This window comes from Terrapene carolina, unplaced genomic scaffold, assembly GCF_002925995.2.
Source record: "Terrapene carolina triunguis isolate 2854851 unplaced genomic scaffold, T_m_triunguis-2.0 Scaffold210, whole genome shotgun sequence".
Taxonomy (NCBI): domain Eukaryota; kingdom Metazoa; phylum Chordata; order Testudines; family Emydidae; genus Terrapene; species Terrapene triunguis.
In genome coordinates this window covers 14,669,163-14,694,629 of record NW_020664561.1, presented here as the reverse complement: position 1 = coordinate 14,694,629, position 25,467 = coordinate 14,669,163, and the positions used below count along the sequence as shown (strand labels likewise).

At 44.4% G+C, this 25,467-nt stretch overlaps 1 protein-coding gene across 1 annotated transcript in view; it reads right to left on the bottom strand.

The window, feature by feature from the left end:
• Positions 1-2,563: 2,563 nt before the first annotated feature.
• The window catches only part of LOC112113460 (laminin subunit gamma-1), a 131,669-nt gene continuing 108,765 nt past the window's right edge, over positions 2,564-25,467 (bottom strand). The window contains exons 6-28 of the mRNA XM_024209750.3: positions 24,621-24,738; positions 24,370-24,468; positions 24,123-24,259; positions 21,830-21,952; positions 21,536-21,725; positions 21,093-21,205; positions 18,883-19,104; positions 18,493-18,681; positions 15,866-16,111; positions 15,285-15,438; positions 14,686-14,828; positions 13,776-13,954; positions 13,358-13,514; positions 9,140-9,345; positions 8,400-8,479; positions 7,815-7,952; positions 7,436-7,580; positions 6,479-6,628; positions 5,945-6,059; positions 5,171-5,370; positions 4,649-4,807; positions 3,880-3,979; positions 2,564-3,030 (exon numbers count right to left, since the gene is read on the bottom strand). Coding sequence (XP_024065518.2) covers positions 2,774-3,030; positions 3,880-3,979; positions 4,649-4,807; positions 5,171-5,370; positions 5,945-6,059; positions 6,479-6,628; positions 7,436-7,580; positions 7,815-7,952; positions 8,400-8,479; positions 9,140-9,345; positions 13,358-13,514; positions 13,776-13,954; positions 14,686-14,828; positions 15,285-15,438; positions 15,866-16,111; positions 18,493-18,681; positions 18,883-19,104; positions 21,093-21,205; positions 21,536-21,725; positions 21,830-21,952; positions 24,123-24,259; positions 24,370-24,468; positions 24,621-24,738 — 3,620 coding nt within the window. The 3' untranslated portion in view covers positions 2,564-2,773. The remainder of the gene's footprint in view (positions 3,031-3,879; positions 3,980-4,648; positions 4,808-5,170; positions 5,371-5,944; positions 6,060-6,478; positions 6,629-7,435; positions 7,581-7,814; positions 7,953-8,399; positions 8,480-9,139; positions 9,346-13,357; positions 13,515-13,775; positions 13,955-14,685; positions 14,829-15,284; positions 15,439-15,865; positions 16,112-18,492; positions 18,682-18,882; positions 19,105-21,092; positions 21,206-21,535; positions 21,726-21,829; positions 21,953-24,122; positions 24,260-24,369; positions 24,469-24,620; positions 24,739-25,467) is intronic.

Below are 25,467 nucleotides of genomic sequence, written 5' to 3'. Positions count from 1 at the left end.
TCTCAAAGCAGATAAACCAAAACAATCCCAGTAGAAAAGGGGGGAGGGGGATCTGTATCCCAACCCACATATTGAATTCATTGGCCTTCAAGAGGCAAACCTTACATGCCAAGTCATCGTCCGCTTTCCCCAAATAAAGGAACACTCAAAGAAACTCACGGTATAAGGGGTTACAAATATTCAGACTTTATTATAAATAAGAAATACTGTTTTATACATAAAAAAACTGAAAGTGTTGCATTTTGTTCACCGCCCCAGACAGCAAGACCACAGATTAAGGCAAAAGCTGAAGTGAAGGCACATATGGAGGAGGCCACAGGCAAGAATAAAATGAGGGAACTTTGTGTTCCCTGTGACAACCAGCATTCTACCAGCAGCCTTCTTGTCATCACATTATGCAAAGAAATAACTGGACCTATACAATGAGATAATGGGGCTGTAAGGCAGTAGTGTATTAAGAGATTGCTTATAAAGATCTTTTTTTTAAAAATAAAAATCTGTTAAAAACAGCTTAAGAAAAAGTGAAAAGCCAGAAACCTTACACCTGAGGTCAGCCAGGGCATGGTGTTGCCTCTTTGTATCTGCTCTTTCCACAGCCTTGGCAGAGAGGTGACATGGTTAGGAGGCAGCCACAGGACCAGAGCAGTCAGCCAGGAAATACTGATATGTGAAAGTTCCAGAAGTGTGACGGGCAAGGCAGCTCTCCTCCACTGGTGGGATTAGGAGCATTCACGGGCAGGGGAATTCCAAGTCAGTTTTTGGTAAATTGTAACAAGCTCCTAGAAAGATGCAGGAGACATGAGGGCTGGCTGGAACCACTCTCCCCTGCCCAGTAGCACTGTCCCTGATGCTGTACAGAGCCCCAAACTGAGCTCTCATTTCTCGCACATGTAGGAAGGCTACAGATTCAGCATTTAGACCTCTACTGGGCCTATAATAGTGCTACAACTCCCAGGAGCAAAGCCATAACCATCCAAAATCAGCATCTCACTTTCATTAGTCAGAAACGAAGATGGTAATCAGTTTCTTATGAGCTACACACTTCAGAGTCCTTCGGGGGGCTGGAGCTGGCTCTGGAAGAGAGGCTGGGTGCCCCATCATTGGGCTGCACACACAGGCAAGCGGGTTATTGTTAATACCACAGAATAGAGATATTGCAAACACAAAGGAGGGAAGAGAGCAGGAGCCTGGCCAGGGGAGATGCCTGACCCCAAAGGAATAATAAATGGAAGAGATATATGGTGCATGTGTAGTGATGGTTAAGAGGAAGCAAGTAGAGGAGAACAGACTGTGCCATTCTGGAAATAGGACCGAGTATATTTACACACACACACAAAAAGATAGACTTCCTCACTCTATAATCATGATAAAACAAACAGACACAAAACAAAAAACCCACATTCACTCAAAAATATCAATTTGAAATAATTAATAGCACCAGTGTGTGTCAGATAATAATTTCTTCCCCGCTACGCAAACGTACAAAGTTGCATAGTGTTTAAGAATAGATATATATGGATCTCAAAGGCAGTGGGTGTCAGACTGATCTAATGAGAAAACTCAAGGGGGAGGAGTTAAAGGCAACCCCTCCCCCCACCCTACAAGGTAGCTTAACTAGGTGGGAGCAGGTGACATTGAGTTGGACAGAAATTCTAAAGAGGCAGCAGTGGCAGCTGTGTGAAATACTGCGCGTGCTGGATATCTGCCATCAGAGCTAGGCCTGAACAATCTGTTCTGCAGCATTTTAGGAAGACTGGGAGATCAGCAGGAAAATAGGGATGGAGAGACAGACCCTTACATCTCTATCTTAGACACCCATTTTCTACCTGAAGGCACCAACTTCATATTCAGACAGACTAACTGATAAGAGCTCTCTGCTTTCTTCTTCAAAAAGATCTTAGTGGCTTTAAAAAAATCTCTCTCTCTCTCTCTCTCTCTCTGGAAGTTTTCTTTTGAGACTCCTAGTGACTATTACTGAGGAGATCAGAGCTGATCACTTGCAAGATTCCCTACTTGGAGAATTGGGTTAGGCAGCTGTTCACAGATATGAGACAAAATTTCTAGTTTATAGGTCAACAGTAATGTTGTTGAGACCTATCACCCCATTCCTCTCCCTTTCCTCCCTCAAGCTCTTCTTAGAGGCTGTATATCTTTCTCAGTAGATGGATATACTGCACTCTAGAAAGATACTAAACCATTTGGTAGATGGGTACAAAATATTTTGATTGGCCACTAATTTACGTAGATTTTTTAAAAAATGGTTAACATTTGGGGAAGGGGATTAGTGTTCTTTATGAGTGCAGCTATACTGGCCATTGTAATAATACTTTGATAGCCAACCCTTTCCTTCATAGAAACAGCGAACTCTGGGACTGAGGAGGTTTTAACGTGTTAGGGGGAAGAGGAGAAAAACGAGAGCTAGTTTGCCCCACTGTACACCGGCTCACGTGGTCATTTCTGCACTGCAGTAAGAGTAGTCCAAAACATTTCACATCCTTGTGCAAATCAAAGGGAAGTGTGTATGAGAGAGGGGCAAAGGTGGAGTGTTGAGGAAGAGAAAATTTATAAAAAAACCTTTTGATGCCCCAAAATGGATATTTAATTTGCTTCTCTTTAAAACTTTGCAACTTTTCCTGATTTGGAAAGAAGACAGCAACTGTGAGCAGCGGAGAGCTGGGGATTCGAAGAAGGTACTCTGTGTGTTAAGGCACTCCATAGCCAAACAATTGCTCCACCAGTCACTGGGGGAATGCCCCCCACCCCCAGCACACCCTTAGGGTTTCTCGATGGACGGGGTGTTGAAACAGCCAGACGGCAAGGTCTTCTTGATATCTTCCAGGTTGTTAATGTCTTTCAGGATATCCTCAATGTCCCTGTTGTAGGCCTGTATGGCTTCGTCCTGCCGCCTGGCTGCATCCTCCAATTCGGTCACTTTCCGGTCCAGGTCACTATCTTTCATCTGATCTTTGGCTGTGTTCAAGGTACCCTCGATCTCATTCAGTTTGTTCAAGTCCACTGGGTCCAGTTGCCCTAGAAAATCAGCAGTGCACACAGTGAATTCCACTAACACTTCATGAGGCTGTTGCTTGCTCTCAAGCTCTTACCCAGTAGAGGGCAAATTATGGATTAATACAGTGGAACCGTCTTATGGTGAAATAATTGTTTTCACAGAGCATTAATACTAATTGGAATTGCTACTGGCACTTTCAATACCATGAAACAAAGCAAAACTACCATTGCACTTCACAAGGTGGAGTTTCAGATTAAGTGGGTTCCTCTGTATTTGGATGCAAATACCACACTTGCCTGAACCCACCACAAATAAATAATAAGCCCATCACCCAGTCTCTATACTTCATGGGTAACAGCTGACTTAAATGATCCTAACTCATTGCACACATTGTGGGCCAAGTCTTCTGCTGCTTTATACAAGCTGAGGATATGGCCCTTTTTGTTTTCAATACATTTTTAAATGTTGTCTTTAATGTAATTTAATAATACAAGGTCAAATTCTATCTTGAGGGTTCTTAACACAAGCTTCACTTCCATAGTTTATAAGGTTATATGATCCCTATGAATGAATCACAACTGTGCAATATACGGTTAATTATTCTCTACTTGTCGCTGGGCTAGGGCTTTGCAAACATAGGAGGGATTTAGCAAATCCTAACTCAAGCCTTTGGATGTAGCAGAACTTGGAACTTTTACAAAAGCAAGGCATTTATTGTGAATAATTTAATGGACCATTAGATGCCAAGCTAATCCAATTGCTACTTTTTTCCAGCTTCTGCAATACAACAATGTTCTGAAGAACAAGGCATGTGTGTTTAGGAGCAGAATTCTGCTAGGAGTGGGGAGAATTGTAAATTAGATATATACCTAACTGTCCCAGAAGGTCATTAATGATGGTGAGCAAGCTGTTAACAGAATTCTTAGCTTTTCTCGCATTGTCTTCTGCCTCTTGGGCAGCCTGTGAAGCCTGTAGAAAAAGAAGTGTGTGTAAATGCAATGATGTCAAAGTGGTCAGGATCATAATGGATTTGCCTCTCTGCATTGCAAAGCTTCCCCACCCAACACTTGCCCTCCTAGATCATGAAACTTGCCCAAGGACACAAAGAGCTAATCTCATATGTCTCTACACACTGTTTTGCATCCCTGACACCTCTGTTTAGGATAATCCCCAACCCCTTTCAATCTTAGATCTGAATCACAGTTTGGATGTGTGAGTGTGGAGAGCAGAGCAATACAAAAATGAAATTACTTAGCCTTCCATAGGAAAACTAATAATGGAGGAGGCTTCCATTGGACAACAGAGACCATATTGGGCTGCAATCATTCTTTTGTTTAGAGATGGGGCAAGTCTTAGGTCATGGAAGTCTGTCTCCAGACTATAAAGTTGTGGCAGTGCTCTATAGTTAAAGTTACAAGAGGCATTATATTCTAATCCTGTTTTTTCCCTCTCTCTGACATAACTTAGTGAAAAAAAGTCACTAACTGGACTTGAGACCCAAACCAGATGTTTTTGCAACAGGACAGTCAATAAGATACGAAGAATGACAGAGCCAACATACCAACTCTCACCCACGGATACCAGTATCCACTCTTCTTACTGTCCCACGCACTGCATTCAGCTCCTAGAATAACTCACCATGCCTGCCATCATCATATCCTGATCAGCATCCTCCTGCTTCCTCTTCAGCTCCTTCTCTGCATCTTGCAGCTGTTTCAGCATGTCATCCACTTCTTTGTCTAGCTCTGTCGCATCAGAGAAAGTCTTGTCGGCCTCAGACTTTGTACTGGCAGCATTCTAAGGCCAATGTAGATAAAAGGTTCAAAAAGGGTGGAACACACAGGATACAAAAGAAAATTCTTCACCTCTTTCTTTCTCCCATAATGCACTAGGGCAAGTTTCTCTGCTGTATGTGCCATTTCTGATGGGAGAGGCAAGCTCAACCACACAATTCAGCAGTAGATTTCACACCAACTAATCTCACTCCCTGGAGTTTACACAGTGGGTAGTGAAAACCATGTTAGCTCACCGTGGGCTTAACACAACTCAGTAGAGCAGGAAGTGCATAGTCCCAGCAGGACAGACAGGAGCAGAAAGAAATTTACTCAGTTAATTTCACTACTTCACAAAGAGTGACACAATCAGTGCTGTGAGTCTCACCTTCTGGACAGAATTAGCAATTTTCTCAGCATCGTCTGCTTTGTTCTTGGCTTCCCTGGCATCATCAGCAGCATTACCAAGCGCCAGCTCTGCTTGCCTTGTCTTATTATTGGCCTCAGCAATGGTTCGAGAAATGGCAGGAATCTTCTTTAGCGCCCCCTCGGCGGCTGTCTTGTTATCGTTCACACGCTTGTCAAAATCTGATAAAAATTCAGGTATTGTTTTGCCTCCTGTTCTGGAAGGCTCAGATACTTGTCAGGCCAAGAAAACTTAGCAAGCAGCCTAGCAAGCAGCCTAGCAAGCAGCCCAGCCTATGCTACCTTTAAATTGAAGGGAAGAATAACGATAGGGAACAGGGGGAAGTTGATCAATGCCTTTGAAAGGAGTGCTATGGTTTCTGTTACAGGAGAGAGACACGTTGGTGGTATCACAGGTATTAACCCTGGATGTACTGATTGACTGCTTGTACTGATTGACTGCACAAGTTTATTATTGGCTTTCTCCCTTCTGGCAAATGCAATGCTCCAAGCTTCCAGAATACCAGTGACTGCGGATCAGGGGGGGTTGAGGCTCAATATGCAGACTGCATAATGATGCTAAATTATAAGTGGAGTCTAGAAATGTAGGTTGATGGTCACTGTTGAATGAAAAGTTAGTTTCCAGGGGCGAGAGCTTAAACCACACAACTCCCTAAACAAGGCTGCCTCTGATGGAAGAGGCCTGGTCATTATACAAACCAAGTACAGATATTGTCCCTAGAAGTCTCTCTTATACCTCTCAGATTGCTGAGAATGTCATTGGCCTCCTCTAGCGTCTCTCTTCCCTTCTTGGCAGCTTCTTCAGCCAGAGCTTTGGCAGCATCTGCTCGGGCCAGCAGCTGGTCGGCAGTCTAGAGATACATAACACAGCTCAGCATATTCTCATCTTCTATAGAACAAGATCTAGCCGTGCCACAATGTGTCATGCCAGTGGCCCTGCAAATCCCAGCCCAGTATAAAAGAGGGCTCATTACCAATGATAGACTATGCTTCCTCTGCAACCATATAACACATTCATTTGAGGGGTACCTGTCCCCATGACACAACATAGCACAGTCCGCTGTTGCTCATGCCCTCCAGTGAGAATCTCACCACCACTGTATTTTCACAAGCTTTTCCTATCTTGTGTTCAGAACCTGCTGTTTACTCTCTCCACCCACTAAGTCAGTTATTAGAAGCATAAGAATGATTGAATCTCTCAGATCTGGTCTGTCATTTGCTTCCTTAGGGTCACTTCAGGAAGTAAGAGCCTGCGCACCCCAGAACTAACCTGTTGTTCAGTCCTTCCTTTCTCCAAGAGATTCTTCACTTCCAGCTCCTTCCCTTTCATGTCCTCTCTCAAATCCTCATAATCCTTCAACTTCCTGTCAATGAGCTGATCCAGCTCCTCTGCTTCCTTCTTGATCTTATTTGCCTCATTCTGTATGTGGAGATCGGAAACAAAACCAGCTTCTGTGAACATAACAGAACTTCTTTGCAGGGAGACAACAGATACACTGTGTACTTTCTAGTGCTCAAAAGAGACAGAAGCTGCAGTTAGACTCCTAGTATTCAGTTATTACTAATTTGATACTAAAAAACTCCTAACAGGACCAGGGCCCCACTGTGCTGAATGCAATACAGAACACACATAGAGACAGTCCCTGTGCAAAAAAGATTACATCAAACTCTCTTCTAGTGTGTATGTATGGTGATGGTGGGAAGGGGAGGGGGGAAAATGGGAAAGGGAACAGCTTAGAGGGCTCGGCATTAGGTCTGAGATTCCTGCGTTCCCTAAAAGCAGGTGACTCTGTCTTTCATCCTTTAGAAATGGATAAATAGGGAAACATGCAGTTTCCTGTGTTCGCGTCTTTCTGATGAGGACTGAAATGTCAAGGTCCTGACTATTCCATACAGACAAAAATTACATGGCACTTAAACATACAGGTGTTAGGCTCCAGTATTGTTTGCAAAGCACTAAACAAGGCATTAGTAATTTATCACATCAGTTCGGGGGGGAGGGATAGCTCAGTGGTTTGAGCATTGGCCTGCTAAACCCACGGTTTTGAGTTCAATCCTTGAGGGGGCCATTTAGGGATCTGGGGCAAAAATCTGTCTGGGGATTGGTCCTGCTTTGAGCAGGGGTTAGACTAGATGACCTCCTGAGGTCCCTTCCAACCCTGACATTCTATGATATTTGCCACCATTGATCTTTGAACACACTGTGCATGTTGCTTGACTCAGATACCTCTAGACCCTTGGAGTCCACAGCAGGAAGACTGGTGAGATTAGCATAGATCTGCAGGGCCTTGTTCCCAGCTTCCTCTGCCTCTGCATGCACCTTGTTAGCCTGTTTCTCTAGGTCTCGAGAAATGTTCTTTGCTTGATTATACCTAAGAGACAACAGAGTATCCAGTTAGCCTATGATTTCATTCTTTTACTGAATCAGCAAAGGAGGGATAAAACTGTCTTGGCAGAAGTGAAGACAGAGAACTCCCATGAAACCTACTGCTTAAAAGCAGGTATCTCCCACCAGCCAAAGTACAGATGACATCTTGTTTTAAGCACCATCCCCCTTCCCCACTCAAACCAAGGGGAGAATAATGTGCTTTCTGTTACTGACTCACTTCCTGTTGAGCTCATCTATGTCACTTGCAGTTTGGTTCTCTCCTGCCAGTGTCTTCAATAGCAATGTATACGCCTCTGTGGATGTATCATTTGCTGCCTTTGCTATGCGCACAATATCGTCAGCTTCTTGTTTGTGTCTGGGCAATATTACAGAGGGAAAATAATCTAATTAGAATTACCAGCCAATTTTATTCCCACCTACCACTCCCCTTCCTCTCCCAGTACCACAATTAGGGTGCTAATAAAGAGGTTCTGTCTCCCCAACCCACTGCCAACACACCAGTAAAGCTTGTGAGGGCAATTGCAGGGTATTACTATGATTTTACATTGTGTTTAGGCCAAAGGTTGCCCTTGTCAGTAATACTCATATACAGCTCTGATGACTACAGGTCCCAGAATTCAATACCCCATCTTTGATCCAAGCAGCTGCAACTTCATATTGAGCAAAAGGAGGCTTGCTCCGTTTCAGGCAAATTAAGGTTAGCCTTCCATTTCCCAGCAGGGGCCCACTGAGCCCTCAAGAAGTCAAAAAACAAGTGCCCTACCCTTACATTGATGCTTTGTACTGGCACACAGGGCCTTACCGTTCAGCCAGTTTACGAGCCTCTTCTGCCAAGAGAGTCATGTTGTTTGGGTCACCATTGGAGACTGGTGGGGTAATGGACTGAAAGCAAAATCAAACATCCTTTCAGAAGCTATTCTTTTTTCTTTTTTTGATTGTCACTTTAATTATTCATAGTCACGGGTTGCAGACTTAATGTGACTGCTCTATTTCTCATTTCTTATATTAGTTTGCAAAGTCTGTGATTTTTTGCATGGGTTCTTCCCCAAAAACAAATGCTCCAAGATTGTGTTTAGGATGTGTGAGTATGTGCATGTGAGAGAGAGATTGGGGAGCACAGTGAGAGGCAAAGTGGTTACTGAAGTCCTTTAGGGTTGTTTAGGAGTACTGGGATATACACAGCTCACCCAGTGTACAATGGAAGAGACAACAAATCTTGTACAAAGATATACATGTTTCCGATTCAAGTGCTGTTATAAACAGCAAGTAAAAAAATTTAAAACTATGAAGAATACCAAGAGTTTCCTTTCAACTAGTAATATTTTTCTCATTTGTTTGTGCCACACACACACTAACAAAACTTATCCCCAGATTGATGAGATTCTCTATGATGTTAAACACACAATGTTACAACCCAAGCTTAGTGCTAGTTTGTGATGAGGGGCAGGGACGAGAAATGTACTCAAGACGTTAAGAACCTTATTCTACTCACAAAAATGGAAGACACTACACATTAGGGAGTTTATTTCACAAAAAACTCACCACATTGGCAACTGCCATCTTTGCCTTCTCTAGCATATTAGAAGCTACTTCAATCAGGTCTTCTGTGCCCTCCACCCGGTCTCGGGCTTGCTCAGCTAGGCCTTCAGTCTCCCTCACTGTATTTTGGATGTTCTGTAATCGGCCAAGCTGGCTTGCCAGAGTGCTGTTAATTTCCTTGAGACGATCCATCAGGCCCTGATCCACATCTGAGGCGAACAACATAAAAAGGGAGGAAGTAAAATTAATTACGCTGGGAGCATGAGTTGCAAAAATAAAACATTTGGTAAGTCGCTGCCGTCTGCAACATGTTGGTAGGTTAATCCCTTGTTGAAAGGGGTCCAGAAGAGCCTTTTAATGAGAGGGTAATCGGTTTACGATCCAAGTCATTACGAGAATGTGCATAAAAACCACAAGAAATGAAGACGCCTCTACCTTCTAATGCCCCTGCAGGTCAATAAGCGTTTGTGAGCACATTTGGCCAGAATTTTGAATGCAAGACCTGGCACATAAAGGAGGTGGATAGTTGCTTTTCAAATGAATTATGTTCAAAGCATGAAACATTTGTTCCCCTATTCTATTAGGGCAACAGTTTGCAAATTTTGGAGCTGAGCCCCCTTTTGAGTTACATTTTTTGGTTGCACCCCTCTACCCAGACAAAAATAGACATATGCAAAAATATGTTTGATAAACCTAACAGAGACCTTAACACAACTTTAATTATATTACCTACACCTGTAAAGTTTCAAATGACCAATGGCACAGCCAAAGCTTCCTCAACCTTGCAGCCAGGCTGCACCAGTAGGGCATGGCCAATACCTGCCCCTCTGCCCCTCCCTACTTGGGTTTTTAGGGTGGAGGAAGGTGCATGCAATGGTCTCTGGAGGTGAGTCACAGGGTGGAGGTGATGCCCGGGCCCCACCACACAGGGCTGGCACAAGCCCCCCCCCCACCTCCCAAATGTTCCTCCACCCCTCTCAAGGGTGTGTGCCCCAGTTTGAAAACGGTATTAGGTTCAAATTCTATCAAAAAATGCACAGATAAAGGGGCAAGCCATGCACTGCTCTCTGCTGCACATAGAGGCAGAGAGTAAGGAATCTTCACCCCCAGGCTCCAAAGCTGCTTTGCAACCACTATTGCATACCTGAGATGCAACAGCCTCCACAGCTTGTTCTCCTGCTCCACAAGGAGGAGAGTAACAGCTGGCAGATCTACACAGCAACAGATTTACCAGCCTAGTGCCTTCCCCATCCTAAAGACTTCCCAATCACGTGGCTGGGTAGAGAGCCCCTCTGGATCTGGGTTCTGCAATGCTATAGGAGGTAGAAACCTCTAAATGGCCTCCCCAAACCCTGCCCTAATTCTAAAACTGATAAGTAAGATAATACTATTACAGTTCTTGAAACAGTGACTAATCATATGGATATGGTAGAATACCAAGACACAGTAGGGCCACCCAAGGAGAGAGCTTAACTAGGTTTTGGGTTTTTTAAACCAGACCCTTCACATTATCTTAATATTGTGTCCTATAAACACACATACACATTCTGTGCATAAAGTGAGATTAATTTAAAAAAATAAGAGCAACATGAAGGCTGATAAATCAACTACAAAACAAAACAAAAAATCCTCAGGAAATCCAAGAGTTAAGGTTTCTATAGCAACGTTGCCTTGGCCACATTACACATCCTGGATGTTTTAATGTGAACATTTAACAAGTCTTCATTTATTAAACTACATATTCAGATAGAAAATACTACACATGCACAGTGTTAAAATTAACGTGTTTGCAGGAAATTGACATGAGGTTTTTTTGAGTACCTGTTCTCTCAACTTTAATGGTGAACTAACAGTTTCTGCATTTAATTTGCCTTTTCTTTATTTCAGAGAGGAGCAAAAAAAAAAAAAAAAACAAAAAAAGCCCAGAGCTCTCCCTGCTACACTAGTGCACTTTAGCTTCACAGCTTTTCCTGAGATGCAGGTAACCTAAAGGTATGTCTACACAGCATTTTGGACTGAATGGGAGCGAGCCTCCCAGCCCGGATGGACAGGCTTGAGGAGAAGTGGGACTCATGCTAGCACTCTACATACACCTTTGGAGACAGCACTTTGAAGCTATGGCTCGGGCTGGAGCTCAGCCCTCCCGAGGCCCCAGTGGCTTAAGCCCAAGCCCAAGCCCCAACTTTGAAGTGCTGTTATCTTTAGCGCACCAGCATGAGCCCCACTATCCCAAGCCTGAGGCTCCCACTAGCTTCAAAATGCTGTGTAGACATACCCTAGGAGACCCCAAAGGTAAAGTGACCCCTGCATGCCAAAGGTCAAGCTATTTAGAGTCTTAAGGAGCCACAAGACCCCCCCAAACAGTAACAATGCTGAACATTTAAACACTGAATTGACTTTTGTAAAAGGGGAATTATTTACCTCCTCAAGTGAGGGCTGGGAAACAAACCAACCAAAGACCCAATCCTATGACCCACCTGTGCACTCGAATCACTTACATAAGCAGGTCATATAGTTCCAGCACCAAGCACTATGAAGAACTATTATCCTAATTTCTGAAATGATTGTGCACATTTGGGAAGGTTTCTCAGACAGCATGGACTTGCTCCTCCTATGCCGGCCAGCACACAGTCCACCTTTAGTCCCAGAGTTCAGTGCAATCGCTCATGTAGTGCTGGACACCCTATAACAGTCTCAGACCAACACCTGTCAATCCAAACTACGACCTCCTTGGCTGGTGAGTGTGTCTTGAATTGGACTCAGGTGCCAGCACCATGCAGATGATACAGAGGCTGACCGAAGCGGATACCCTTCACTACATATGACCACACCACGGCCACGAATATGGCTTCAGTGCTGGCATGGGATCAGCTCATGGATGAACAGTGGCTGACTGAAGCAGAACCCAAGCAAGACAGAGGTGATGCCGGTGGGCAGAGGAAAGCATTTAGAAGAATGTGCAGCCATGGCGCAGTCTCCTTTGGTTGAAGGCAAACATCCACAATTGGTCAATTAAGAGTGTAGTTTAGGAGTACTCCTGGATTTCTCACCGACACTAAGCTCTCGCACAACAGCACCTGTGAGTAGTGCTTTCTACCATCTCTGGTTGGCTAGGAAGCTCTTTTCCATCCTGGCAGACAGCGACATGGCTTTGGTCATACACACCTTTGTCACTGCCTGCCTGGACTATAGCAACGTGATACACCTGGGAATGAAGCTATCAGCCCCTAAGAAACCCTAACTAGCACAAAATTCTGCAGCATGTGTCATCCTCAACAGGGGCTACTAGAAGCACATCAAACCTGTCCTTGGCTCTATATACTGGCTACCCACAGTCCTTATCTTCTAGACCTTCAAAGGCCTGGGCCCAGCATATCTTTTAAAGATTGCCAAGAGCTCCAGGATGAAGACCATGGTCGACAATTCAGCTCCCTGAGCACCATGGAACTCTCTACCAAGAGGGTAAAGCTTGTCCATGTAGAAAACAGAGCTTTTTCCAAGGCTGTACTGAGACTATGGAACAAACTTGCACAGGAACTAAGAACCACCACAAGTCTCATTCCTTTCTGCTCCACGCTCAAGGTGTGTTTCTTTGACAACGGTCTTCTCTAACAAATGCACAACATGTATATTTAAAAACATGCATATACCCACCGTAAGTCATGTCACTTAGCAAACTGCTAAAAGATGCAGACATGCTATGGTGATGAGGGCAGCACAAGAACCTACAGAGAACAGAGCTTGAACAAACCCGGAAAACATAGCCCAGAGATGAATAGGTTAAGACCAAACAAGGAATGTTTAGGCCCAACGAAATTATTTTGGGAAAGCTATGAGCAACAGCGGCAACATTGCTACTGGTGAATACTATGAAAATAGACATACCCTTAATGTAGGTATGTGTATATTTTTAAACAAGCAGAAAGATTTTCATAGTTAATAAGTAAAAGCCTCTTTAAATTAGTCTCTCCTGAGTGGGCCAGTTGTCTTTTTGTCGGTTTTAGACAGCTCTTTATTTTTGTTTATTATACAGAGCCATGAATATTGTCAGGAATAAAATACAACCATCCCCATGCACACTTCCTCAACAGTGTTTTGAAATGTTCACAACTCCTGATGCAAATTATACGGTAACAAAAAGAAGCTTTGCTCCTCTAATGGACCAGGAATACAGCAAATCATTAGCTCCATGGCACCCTTTGTCAGATCAGTTCAACCTACCTTTGCTGTTCTGTGCATCTCGGAGCAAGTCCATGACATCTCTCTCTGCCTCCTTCAGTCTGTCCTCAAAGGCCTGATCAGTCACCATTTCATCTCCTGTACCAAGGTTTGCTATAAGATTTTCCAACTCCTGCAACCTCTCGCGTTGTTCTGCCACCTAAGCAAAGGAGATAGGGGGACAGAAATAAACAGCCTCCTTCCAAAAGCTGAGACACAAAGTACTGGTCAGTTGTTTCAGCTTCCAGGAGGTGTCGCTCAGACACCGTGTGAGAATCTCCATGCAAGTACATCTAGATCCATGTCTGTCTCTCTTAGAAGAGTTCATCCCCCAGCAAGCAGCAGAGGGGTATGCTACTTGGTGTTTGTCAGCCTCCAGCAGTAATAGGAGACTAGCAGAGCGTTACATTGCAGGTCTTACCTTATCTCTAACCAGTCTATAGCACGCAGGACATTCTTGACAGCCAGGCCAGGACCGATTGTAGAAATAATTCTCTTCACACTGGTCACAACGGCTCCCCACAAAGCCTTCCTTACATTCACAGCGACCATCCTCCTTGCACTGCAGGGAGCGAGAGCCCTCGGTGTCACAGTCACATGCTGCATAAAAGTTAAAGCATGGGAATCAGACTGGTTAAGAGAAAAAGAGACCGAGAACTGCTCTGAACTGCAGACTATTCTCTGAAACAACAACACAGCAGGGCACCAGCACACAGTTTGAGGCTTGACACTTCTGTGCACTGTATCAGGTAAAGCGCAAGATGTAACTTCTCAGTTTGAGACACTATTCACACCAGTGCCCCACAAACTGACCTCTCTGTATTGGTCCATCTCATTAGAATGATCTGCAAATAGTTAATTTGCTCTCACAGTAACAAGGAAGTTGGAAAGAAGATGTAGATCCAGCCCTGTATTTGTATCACATTTACACTTTGTTTCTTCTCAGGACTGAGTCAGCAACTTACGGGCACATTCCAGAGTAGAGACGCAGGAGCTTAGAGAGCAGAAAACAGAACTGTTCTGGAAAAATATTCAGAGCAAGTGTTTATGCCAAAAAGAAGTAGATGTCTACAAGTAAATGCAATCAGAGACCCCCAGAGACAGAAAAAGAAACTCTTACAAATAAATCAAGATTCAAACACCCTCACTGGGACCAGGTCTCACCCACTGTCCGGGATGTGGACACAATAAGACAACCCTTGTTTGTCACATTAAACATGGGGCTGGTGAAGTGAGAAGAAAGCAGCAGCTGGCAGGCAAGGAGAGGATGAGAAAACGGAGACACGTCGTGTTGGTTTCCACTTCCCCTCTTTCTCCAACCCACCACTTACGTTTGCAGCCTTCAGGTCCGAATCCGAAGTGGTTGACCTCACATCTCTCACAGCGCTGCCCGGTGATGCCTGGTTGACACTCACATTGCCCTGTTTGTATGTCACAATGGCCATCGGTGGAACCCAGCGGATGGCAGTCGCACCTATTGAAGGAGACGATATTTCAAGTGACAATAAAAAAAAACATCAAAAACAATAGGCTGCACTTTCACCTTTCATTTGAGGATCTCAGAGGTCCTATGCAAGCAGTAAGCCTTACACCTTCCATGTGAGGTGGGTATTGCTGTGCCTGTCTCTGATATGGAAAGCGAGGCACAGAAATGAACTGAACTGTGCAAGACCACGAAGGGACTGAGTTAGGAATGGGATCCAGAACCCTCACCTACCAGTCTTCGCCTGTAATCACAACATGGTTTCTATTTATAAATTACCCTTCTCTATAGAACCCTTATCAGATCTGCTCTATGACTAATCCTCTCCTCCTGCCTTATCACTGTTCATAGAAAATCCCATCCACCTGTTATGGATGCTGAAATCAGGGTTAAGTATGGTTCCCCCCGAAAAACATACTCGCTGCCACAGTTGCAGGCCAACCTCACCTGTCACAGCCACGTCCACTCTGTAGGTTGTAGAAGCCAGGCTCACAGGCACTACAGTCCCTCTCAGTGACACGTGGCAGGCACTCACACTGCCCAGTTACTTGATTGCAGTTTGTCTGCTGGTTTACTGTGCCATAAGGATTACAACTGCATGCTGCCAGAGATGGAAAGGGGAACATGTTCCCAGTAATTAGCAGAATACCAGCATTAGACTGGAACCTCCAAACATGCCAGATGGCACATGAATTCAAATCGTAAGCTGCACCGCCATACCACATACAATGCTCACACTGTGTCAGGCCACTCGATAGGCTTACAGCATCGGCATTTTATCAAGCCATAACCATCAGCATAGTATGAAATCTAGCACTGCAGCTGATAGGTCTGCATGCAGCACCAAAATCGGAGTTCTGACATTTTCCCTATTATGATGTCAGGCCAAGACAGACCACAAAAGGACAGATCTGTGGGGCCAAAACGTTCAACCATTCCATGGATGTGCCAGTAAGACTAAGAAGGGGCATCTGTAGCCATGAAAAGGGTTCTGATTTTCACGTGAAACAGCTGAGAAAGGCACTTACCCTTGCATTTAACCTCAGGGCTGGAGGCTAAGGGGTTCCCAAAAAAACCATCTTTGCACCGGTCACAGTAGAAGCCAGCTGTGTTGTAGATGCATTTCAGGCATTCCCCTGTCAAGCGATTACAGTTCCCCACGGCATTGGGATCAATGTTGTCACTGCACTGGCAGAGACGGCAAAGCCTGGCAGGGCCATTTTCACCAAGTGGATCTCCAAAATAGCCGTCATCACATAGCTCACATCTTTTACCTGGGGGCAGAACAAGCATACATGTCACAGTAGGCAGCCAGCGGTTACAAGGTAACCTGGATTCCCCTACAGCAGGGGTTCTCAAACTGGGGGTCGGGACCCCTCAGGGGGTCACAAGGTTCTTACATGGGGGGGGGGGGGGGAATGTCACGAGTTGTCAGCCTCCACCCCAAACCCCGCTTTGCCTCCAGCATTTATAATGGTTTTAAATATATAAAAAGTGTTTTTAATTTATAAGGTGGGGGTCGCACTCAGAGGCTTTCTATATGAAAGAGGTCACCAGTACAAAAGTTTGAGAACCACTACCCTACAACCTCTCCTGCAAAGTGAGTCCCTCATCACTTTTTTCCTCGTCTGATGTGAAGTGACCAGGAAGAGATCATGCTTCAAAGCACTACAATGGAGGAGTCAGTCACAACCTCCAATAGTTAAAGCTACCTTTGGATTTCCAGTTAAACTGTGATTTAAAAACCTTTGTGTCACTCCAAAAATACTCTGATTTGTTCTTAAGAAACATGCCAATGAGATACTAATACACAACTTTCCACATACGGTTTTTCTCAATATTCTGTCCACTTGAAAAGTCTAAAACAGCGTTTCTCAACCATTTGGATACCAGAGACCCTCTTGCTCCCTTCCTAAAGTGTGTCAGGGAGATCTCAGGGACCGGCGCTGGTCCACAGACCAGTCATTGAGAAACACTGGACTAAAAAGCCACTAATTTTGCAATCTGCACGTGTGTCATAATTTTGTGCCACTTTAATATCACAATTCTCCAACCTGTTCCAGACTTCACACACTAGTTAATTTATACTCCAGCACAGACTAAGTTCCAAAATATAAAACACAAAAAATGCCTGCCTCTATTAATTGTAACAACTGAGATCAGCTAAAGCAAGCAGACAGATATATGGAGACCCACCAGCCATTTCCATTACAGGAGACTGTGATGCTGCAACAAGGACAGAAGACTCCATATAGAAGACAGCCCTGCAGTGACTCCAGCTCCCCACCCTAGGCAGTCACAAATACACAATTCAGCCCCTTGGCCTCCCTAGGCAGCACCTGAAAAACTTTGTCCCCAGTTTCTCCCTCACTATAACTACCTGCACAAAACAGCTCAATACTCTCCCCCGCTTCCCAATGTCCTACTAAGATGTTAGTGGTGACTCTGATCTGTCGTACCCCTTAAGACGGGGATGGAAACCACAGAAGATTTGCCAGACCGCCCCACGCAAGCTAAAAGCTCTGCTTCTCAGGCAGCTCTTTCACATGCAAACTTCCCCCTTTCCCTTCCATCACATCACAATCACTTCACCATAAGTGAGGACACACTGGGAGGGAGGTGAGAGCAGCAGAGCCCAGCATGCTCAGCACTGACTAGTGTGGGCATGCCAGATGTGGCAGTAATAAATAAAGATAAGCCTGAATCTTTAAGGCAATCTGGATCTAGATCTGAACTTAGCAGTTTGAGCCAATAACAAAACACACAATCAAGAAAAAAAAAAAAAAAAAAAATCAATCTATTGCATGTCTGTGCAACTCCCCCAAGCTGATCTGGAGATGGCATATTCTTGTGTTTGAGCAGATACAACAAACCAGTGCAGGGACTCAGAGGCAGTCATCTAGCCAAGTGTTTGTAAGCATTTAAAGGGCCCTCTACTTTTGACTCCCTGGTGTCAAGCCTAAATTCAGCTGAAGGCCTGCCACTTTGAGTTGTATTTGCTGGTTATAGATAGACAAGAAGGGCTTTACTTAAAGGGTTACCACCATCATCTGCTTTACGATTTACTATTTAAAATAAGATATATATCTGTTGAGACATTTGTTTTAGGCTGTAAAAAACAATATGGATTTGTACATAAGTTGACCTGTCCTGATGAATCACTGCAGCCTATGGCTTCCAAGGCAGAACAAACCTGCTGCAGCAAACAACATGCAATGTCTGCCAGACTGGCAGAGGGAAGATGTGCCCTCTAATTTTATCCTGATTTGAACATAAAAATTCAACAGCTCTCATGCCTGTTTTAGTGACTATCCCATTTTCCACCCAGCTCCACATGATTAACAGTGCTCAGTATCAGAAATGATCACGGCTCGTGTATCCCAAGTATTTTCAGACTTTGCTCAGACTAAATCTCAGTTTCTCCATTCAGGAAAGAGAGAAACATTTGGCTTTTTTCAGTTCATAGAATCCCAAGAATTATGGCAACAAAGAGCTCGATACTAGTTACCAAGCTGTCTGCTAAGAAAAAAGCAACCACAAAATACAGAAGGGATCAGTTCTGCTCATTTCTCTTCACTGTGCAAAGCAGCAGACCTGGTGTAAGAAGGCTCTTTCTGGGCAGATGGGATGTGGAAGCTCTGAATGAAGAACGCACCTGTGGTACCAGCAGGACAGTTGGTGCACACCACCTCCTTAGTCTTGGGCACTACGGCGCAGCTGGAGCCCCCTGGACATGGACATGGCTGACAGTCTGAGGAAATGCCTGTAGTTGCATCTCCGTAATACCCATCACTACACTTCTCACAGTGAGGGCCTGCAGTGTTATCTCTGCAGTCGCAAGCACCTGTGGGTTTTGGGGGTGGGTGGGGGTTTTTTTTGGGGGGGGGGGGGGGGGAGGGGGGGAGAGAAAAATACCAGGATATGTTTTTAATATTGTTCCAGTCACTATCCCCATCCCATTCCTCACACAGAAAGAAAAAAAATTAAAACAAAAAAAATCAGATCTCCTCATGCTGCCCCCTTTGCCCCCAGTCTTCCTCCTTACCAGTCTCTGGGTCACAGCTCTCACTGTGCCCATTACAGGTACACAGCACACACAGACTGTATGGCCCAAGGCTAGGTGTCTCCCTCCTATAACCTGGGGCACAGTGCTCGCAGAATTGCCCATGGTATCCTGCTGGGCAGGTGCAGCTCTCCACCCAGGTTGCAGGGGTTCCAGGCTCAGGACGAGCGCTCACAATAGTGACATCATCCAGGTATCCAGCACCTGGAAAGAGATTGGGAAGAGAAGCATTTAATTACCCACACAGGAAAAATGGTATGATACGAGCCCAATACAGTATATTAACACACAAGTCAGAGATAGACCACCCAGTGTCGGAAGAGATGTGTTTGCTATTACTTCAGCAGGAAAGTCAGCAGTTGCTTAGGTTGATGCGAGAAGGATGCCAGGTAACCCAGAGAGAACAAAGGCCAGAAAGTAGAGAGGGCAGTTCCCTATGGATGAGATACACAGGTATGTAGAGCTGGCAGCTTGCCAAACAACCGCCATACAAAACATAGCAGGATGCAAAGAACACGATTTGTGTAAATACATTTTGGCAGTAAAAATCATGCCTTGTGTGTGCACTGTTTATAGTTCCATTCAGAAACCAAGAATGGTTCCTAACCTTCCCTGTTACAAGGACAGACAAGCGCTCTTGAATCTTTAAAATTTATGTAGTGGATTCTTCATCAGAACCACACTCTCACAGTAAGTGAAAGAAGAAACTACCTAGACATCCCTCTGCCCACTCTCTTTTGGGTTTTTCTCCTCCAAAGGCACCTCCCCTTGGTACCTTAAGGTGACTTTCCCTAGTAATTCCTCTTAGGCAGAGTTCTATGACAGATGTAAAATGATTGTTATATGTTGACGTAAGGATATTTGCTCTAGTGTAACAGCTCTAGAACTCCAAACAGAACCCCACATATCATGGGATATTAGCAGCAGCTGGAATGCTCATCAGATAAGTCACATTGCCGACTTCCTACCCTCTATTTTATTATCGGTACATTCCTCTTGTGTAAAAAAATTCCACTTCAAATTCTTGTAGATTCCCAATCTAAAACGTTCATACTTTTTTTTTTTTAATCTATTTGTTTTAGCATGAAAATCTCTCAACGGTGTTCAAGGCCATCGATGTTCTGTCCCTAATCACAGCACCTCCTTATGTGAAACTCCCACTGAAGTAAACAGAGGTTCTGTAAAATGGGGAGGTTTTGGGATCAGGCCCTTCCCACTTAGAACAATTATCTCTCATCGGTTCTGTGTTTTCCTGTCTCTTTCCTCTTTACATTACAAGTGTAATAGCAGTAGAGTAGGTGCCACACTCATTAAAGCAGGGGTGGCCAACCTGAGCCTGAGAAGGGAGCCAGAATTTACCAATGTACATTGCCAAAGAACCACAGTAATACGTCAGCAGCCCCCCCATCAGCTCTCTCCCTTCCAGTGCCTCCCGCCCGCCGATCAGTGCCTCCTCCTCCCTCCCCCACCTCCTGATCAGCTGTTTCGTGGTGTGCAGAAGGCTCTGGGGGGGGGAGGGCGGGAGTGGGGGGGAAGAGGAGCGAGGGCACGGCAGGCTCAGGGGAGGGGATGGGAAGGGGTGGAGTGGGGGCAGGGTCTGTGGAGTGGGGGCAGCGGTTGACCAGTGAGCATCCCCCAGCACATTGGAAAGTTGGCACCTGTAGCTCCAGCCCCGGAGTCGATGCCTATACAAGGAGCTGCATATTAACTTCTGAACAGCCACATGTGACTCCAGAGCCACAGGTTGGCCACCCCTGTGTTAAAGAATCCTGGCATCTCTGCGGCCACTTCCTTCAGAATTCTGGGGTGAATCTGGTCTGCTCCCAGATTTTCATTAATCAGGTCTATGCATGGTCATGACAAAAATGCTGAAGTTTTTTTTTTTTTTTAAAGCCCAAAGGAACAGAGACCGTGGATCCTTGGCCTCCTGCAAGGGATTCATATCACAGTGACAGTAGGTACCCTGCAAGTGGCCCAGGAAACAAGATGTCATATGGCAGACTGATGCAAAGCATGAGTCATGGACTGACAACCAACCACCAGTAGGTATTTATAATTAGGATCTGAAATATGCTGGCCACTGTCATTCTGCAGCAGTGAGATAATCTGCACCTCTCCCATATACAGCTGTTGTGGAAACCACACCATGTCTCATCCCTAGACCCACTTTCCCAAGTAGTGGAATGACTCACTTCTCTCACTGTATGTTCCACGGATCTTGATAGAAGTCAAGTTGTAAAGCAGCTTCTGAAACTCAAATGGGGTAAGAGAAGGCCTCCACGGGTAATCTGTTGCTTCATGGAGCCTATGGAGAAGAGGCATGTATCATTTTCTATGTTTACAGCTTTCACATGCTGATGGATGTGCTCTTTCAATGGACCATTCGAGCAATTATACGCTGTTACAACACATTTAGGATATAAGTATGTAGTACTACTAGGCCATATGCACTGCATTCATCTGATGGCATGATTATGAATTCCATTTTGAAAAAACAACCTTAACAGTTCCGGTTTTCTTACTGTCCCTTCTGAGAACACTGTCCACCCCAGGCTAGATTCCTGTTACAGCCATTACTCTCCTTCCTCTCCAGTCAGCCCCGACTCTTTCCATGTTACAGGGAACACTCACTCACCTGAAGGCATACTTCACTGTGTTCTCGCTAGGATAGGAATTGCCCTGAGCAATAAGAGGCACAGATACTCTAAGCCCAGCCCCTTCAAGCACCAGGTCCTCTGCAGAGAGACGAGTGTCCCGCCTATCCACCCGAAAGGAGAAGGTCAGATTTTGAGCATAACTCAAAACTTGGTTGCCCAAAAACTTGCCTGAAACAGAAACGAAACTCATAATTAGGGGCAGAAAAGTGAAGATTTACTATATGGTAACGTGGTGAATTTTTAGAGAGAACCTCGTCTCTGACTCTACTTACCCGGTGCAATGAAATAGATAGGGAAATAGCTGTCTGAGATAACAGAGATGTCCTGGGTTTCCACACTCCACTGGAGTAAAATTTCAGAGCCATCTCGCTGTTCAGCACGCCACTCTTCCTCCCCTGAAATACAGATTTACAAGGGGAAATGCTCCATAAGGTATATACTGTGATGTTGCACTCCATATGTTTTATGAAAATATGTAGATAAGTGTGAATATAATGTAACTAGAATATGCTTCATGCAAAAGATCTCTTGTAAGGTATCATTACAAAGGTTACAATCTACTGAGTGTGTTCATCCTATTTGTATGAATGTATCATTCTTGTATCTAAAACTAGAAATATGAAGTATTACTCTGAGGTCCTATAGTAATTATGCAAAAAGTGTGGGCCATTAAGGGTGACGTAGGATCTTGATGGCTCCCATTAACTAAAACAATTGGTTGTAAATGGCTCTGTTTACTTGTAAGCCTTCCTGTATTCATGAGTCAGGCCGGAAAGAATGGAGGCTTGGGGGGTCTCACAGGACATGTCACCTGGTACTAGAATCCATCTTAAACCTGGTGCTTTTCCATTTAGAAGGAGGGGTGGGGACCCAGTGAGACAAAAGACTCCCGCCTTGTGCCAAAGCTATAACAGGGGGTGGAACAGAACAAAGGGGGCTGGCAGTCATGAGAAAACCCCTAGTTACCACCTGAGCTGGAACTAACAAAAACTGTAGCAGGGGAAAATATTGAGCCCAGACTATGAAGAAGTCTAGTCTGTGAAAGAAGTTTATTGGAACATCTCTGAGGGTGAGATTTACCTGTATTCAGTTTCTTAAATGTATTAGGCTTAAACTTGCATGTTTTGTTTTATTTTGCTTGGTAACTTACTTTGTTCCATCTGTTATTGCTTGAAACCACTTAAATCCTATTTTTTATACTTAATAAAATCACTTTTGTTTCTTAATTAACCCAGAGTAAGTGATTAATACCCAGGGTAGCAAACAGCTGTGCATATCTCTCTATCAGTTTTATAGAGGGTGGACAATTTATGAGTTTACCCTGTATAAGCTTTATACAGAGTAAAACAGATTTATTTGGGGTTTGGATCCCATTGGGAGCTGGGTGTCTGGGTGCTGGAGATAGATGACTTGCTGAGCAGTTTTTGGTTAAAGTCTGCAGCTTTGGGGGCGTGGACCAGATCGGGGTCTGTGTTGCAGCAGACAAGCATGTCTGGCTCAACAAGGCAGGGTTCGGGAGTCCCAAGCTGGCAGCGGAAAACGGCCTCAGAGGTAATTTCAGCACATCAGGTGACAGTCCCAAGGGGGACTCTGTGACCGAACCCATCACAGATACCATATCACGCACGGAACACAATGTGTCACCCAGGGAATTTCTAGCTTACATTTTATGCACTGGTGCTAACATGCTTTAGGAAGTTTGTCATTGTTTCTACCCTTTTACAAAGAGAAACTGCTATGTTACCAGTTCAACCCAGAACTTACAAAGTGCTAACTTCACGCACGTTATGCCCACCATTTTCTCTAACTTTCAAAGAGCAGAGTTTTTAAACCGCTCTATCATCAGAAAAACCGTAATACTAAGTAGGGATGGGAGAACATGTAAATATCTGGGGTTTTGTGAAATTTGTAGAGACTTTCATACTTTGAAGTTCAGGCTTCCATTAAACATTTTTTTTTTCCAGGGGAATTTTAATTAAGAAACATGATTTCCAAGCTGCATAGCAGCCCATACAGCTTACTGCTGCATGAAAGCAAAAAGAGATTGTACGAAAAGTGGGTCTTGCCCTGATTCTAGGACTACCAATGAAAACAACAGGAAGCAGCCAGAAGCCACATTTTGCCAAAATCACACTGAACTCAAACCCCAAGAGTTGTTATATTATAAAGTTTAGAAGCCCAAACTTTTGGCTAGGTTCTCAAATTGAGCAAATGCCTTCCCCTAGCTGCCGGCATTAAGCGTAAAGAGAAGTGTTTACATCCTCAGTACACATATACATTAAAACATTTCAAGCCTAAAGTCATGCATCTAAATCCATATTTGGCCACCTAAATAAAAACTGTCTGATGTATGAAGACACTGAGCACCTCCTATTGACTTTAATGTGTATTGTAGGTACTTAGCACTTCCGAAAGTGATACTACATATTTAGGTACCTACAATTTGAATGCCTTGGCTACAGTAACCCAGCACAGGGAAAGGGGAAGAGGAGCAGAAGGAAAGAGTTAATTTTTAGATTAAAGTCCATAGCACAGCCTTGAAGTCAAAGGAAGATCTGTCTTTACCAGTCTGGAAGTTGGAGACGATGCTGTAGATACTGTAGCCAACAGCATTGGTGCAGACCGAGGAGTGACCAAAACAGAAGCAAGGGGTGCAGCCCCTCAGATTGGCTGGATCCAGATTGAAAAATCCAGGTTTACATCTAAAAATGAGCAAGAGTAAGAAGTTATTTCTTCATCTTTTTTCAAAACACACAGTGACCAAGAACACTCCTGAGACATATGCAACAGAGCTACTGAAAGGGCAAGTCACCTCTCACAGTGGAATCCCTCCACGTTGTCCTTGCAGGTACATCGCCCTGTTTCAATACTGCAGTCATCTGTGCTGCCAGCAGGATTGCATGAACATAGCCTGATGGAGACAGTGGAGAGGAGAAAGAAACCCATTGAGAACTGGGTACAGAAACCAGAAGAAAAGAAAGTTTATAGGAAAATTCACACACTCCCCTCTTGAGCAGTAGCTCCTTCACCTTCTATTTTAACTACAGGAAAAGAATCCCTTACCTGCACCCAGCCTCTGAGAGGGAATGGAACCCTGGCTGGCATCGGTCACATTTATCTCCCATCACTCCTGATTTGCAGCTGCACCGGCCGTAGTTATCACACTGAGTGCTGAGAGAGCCTATGGGAACAGGAGAAAAAAGGGAACTTTAATAGAGCGTGTGATTACATTAGCTGTTGCAGATCAAACTGTGTGCTAAGAGAGCTTTGGGGAATATGCAGGGAGAGGGAACAGAAGAACAGTGATGTGTCACTCCAAGATCTAGAATGAAAACTTGCCAAGAGCCCACGGGCAGCATCTGATTTACATGACTGTTCATAAACGTGTACTCCCATGACATCACTCAAATGATATCTTTACATCTGTGCATCTGAAATAAAGCTGTACTGACCTTGCACTTGTTTTGCTTCTCTTTCCATTTTCCTCTCTCCCATTTCCCACTTCTATTCTCATTTTCTCCTTGTATCATTTTTTCTCCTTTCCATTGGGTTTTCTCCCTTCTGTCTCTTCCATTCTCACTGTTATCTCTGCATCTCCAGTTTATCCCATGCCTTCTCATTAGCCTTCCCTCAGTACAGCACTCGCAGTTTTCTCTTCCCCACCCTCCTTTTCTCAAGTCTCTTCTCTGCACCCCAATCATCTTCATTTCCCCCTTTGCCGAGGTACCCCCTGATTAGTTCCCTTCACATACAGATTTTCTTCCTTGGTTCTCCCACTTCTCTGCCTTCTCAAGCCCCACCAAGTCTACAAGTGCTGCTAGTTCGCACACAGATAATACTCAATAGGCCCCCTCTCCTAGCCCATGCTCTGGGGCAGACTGTCTACACGTAGGTTTCCTTTTTCCAGCCA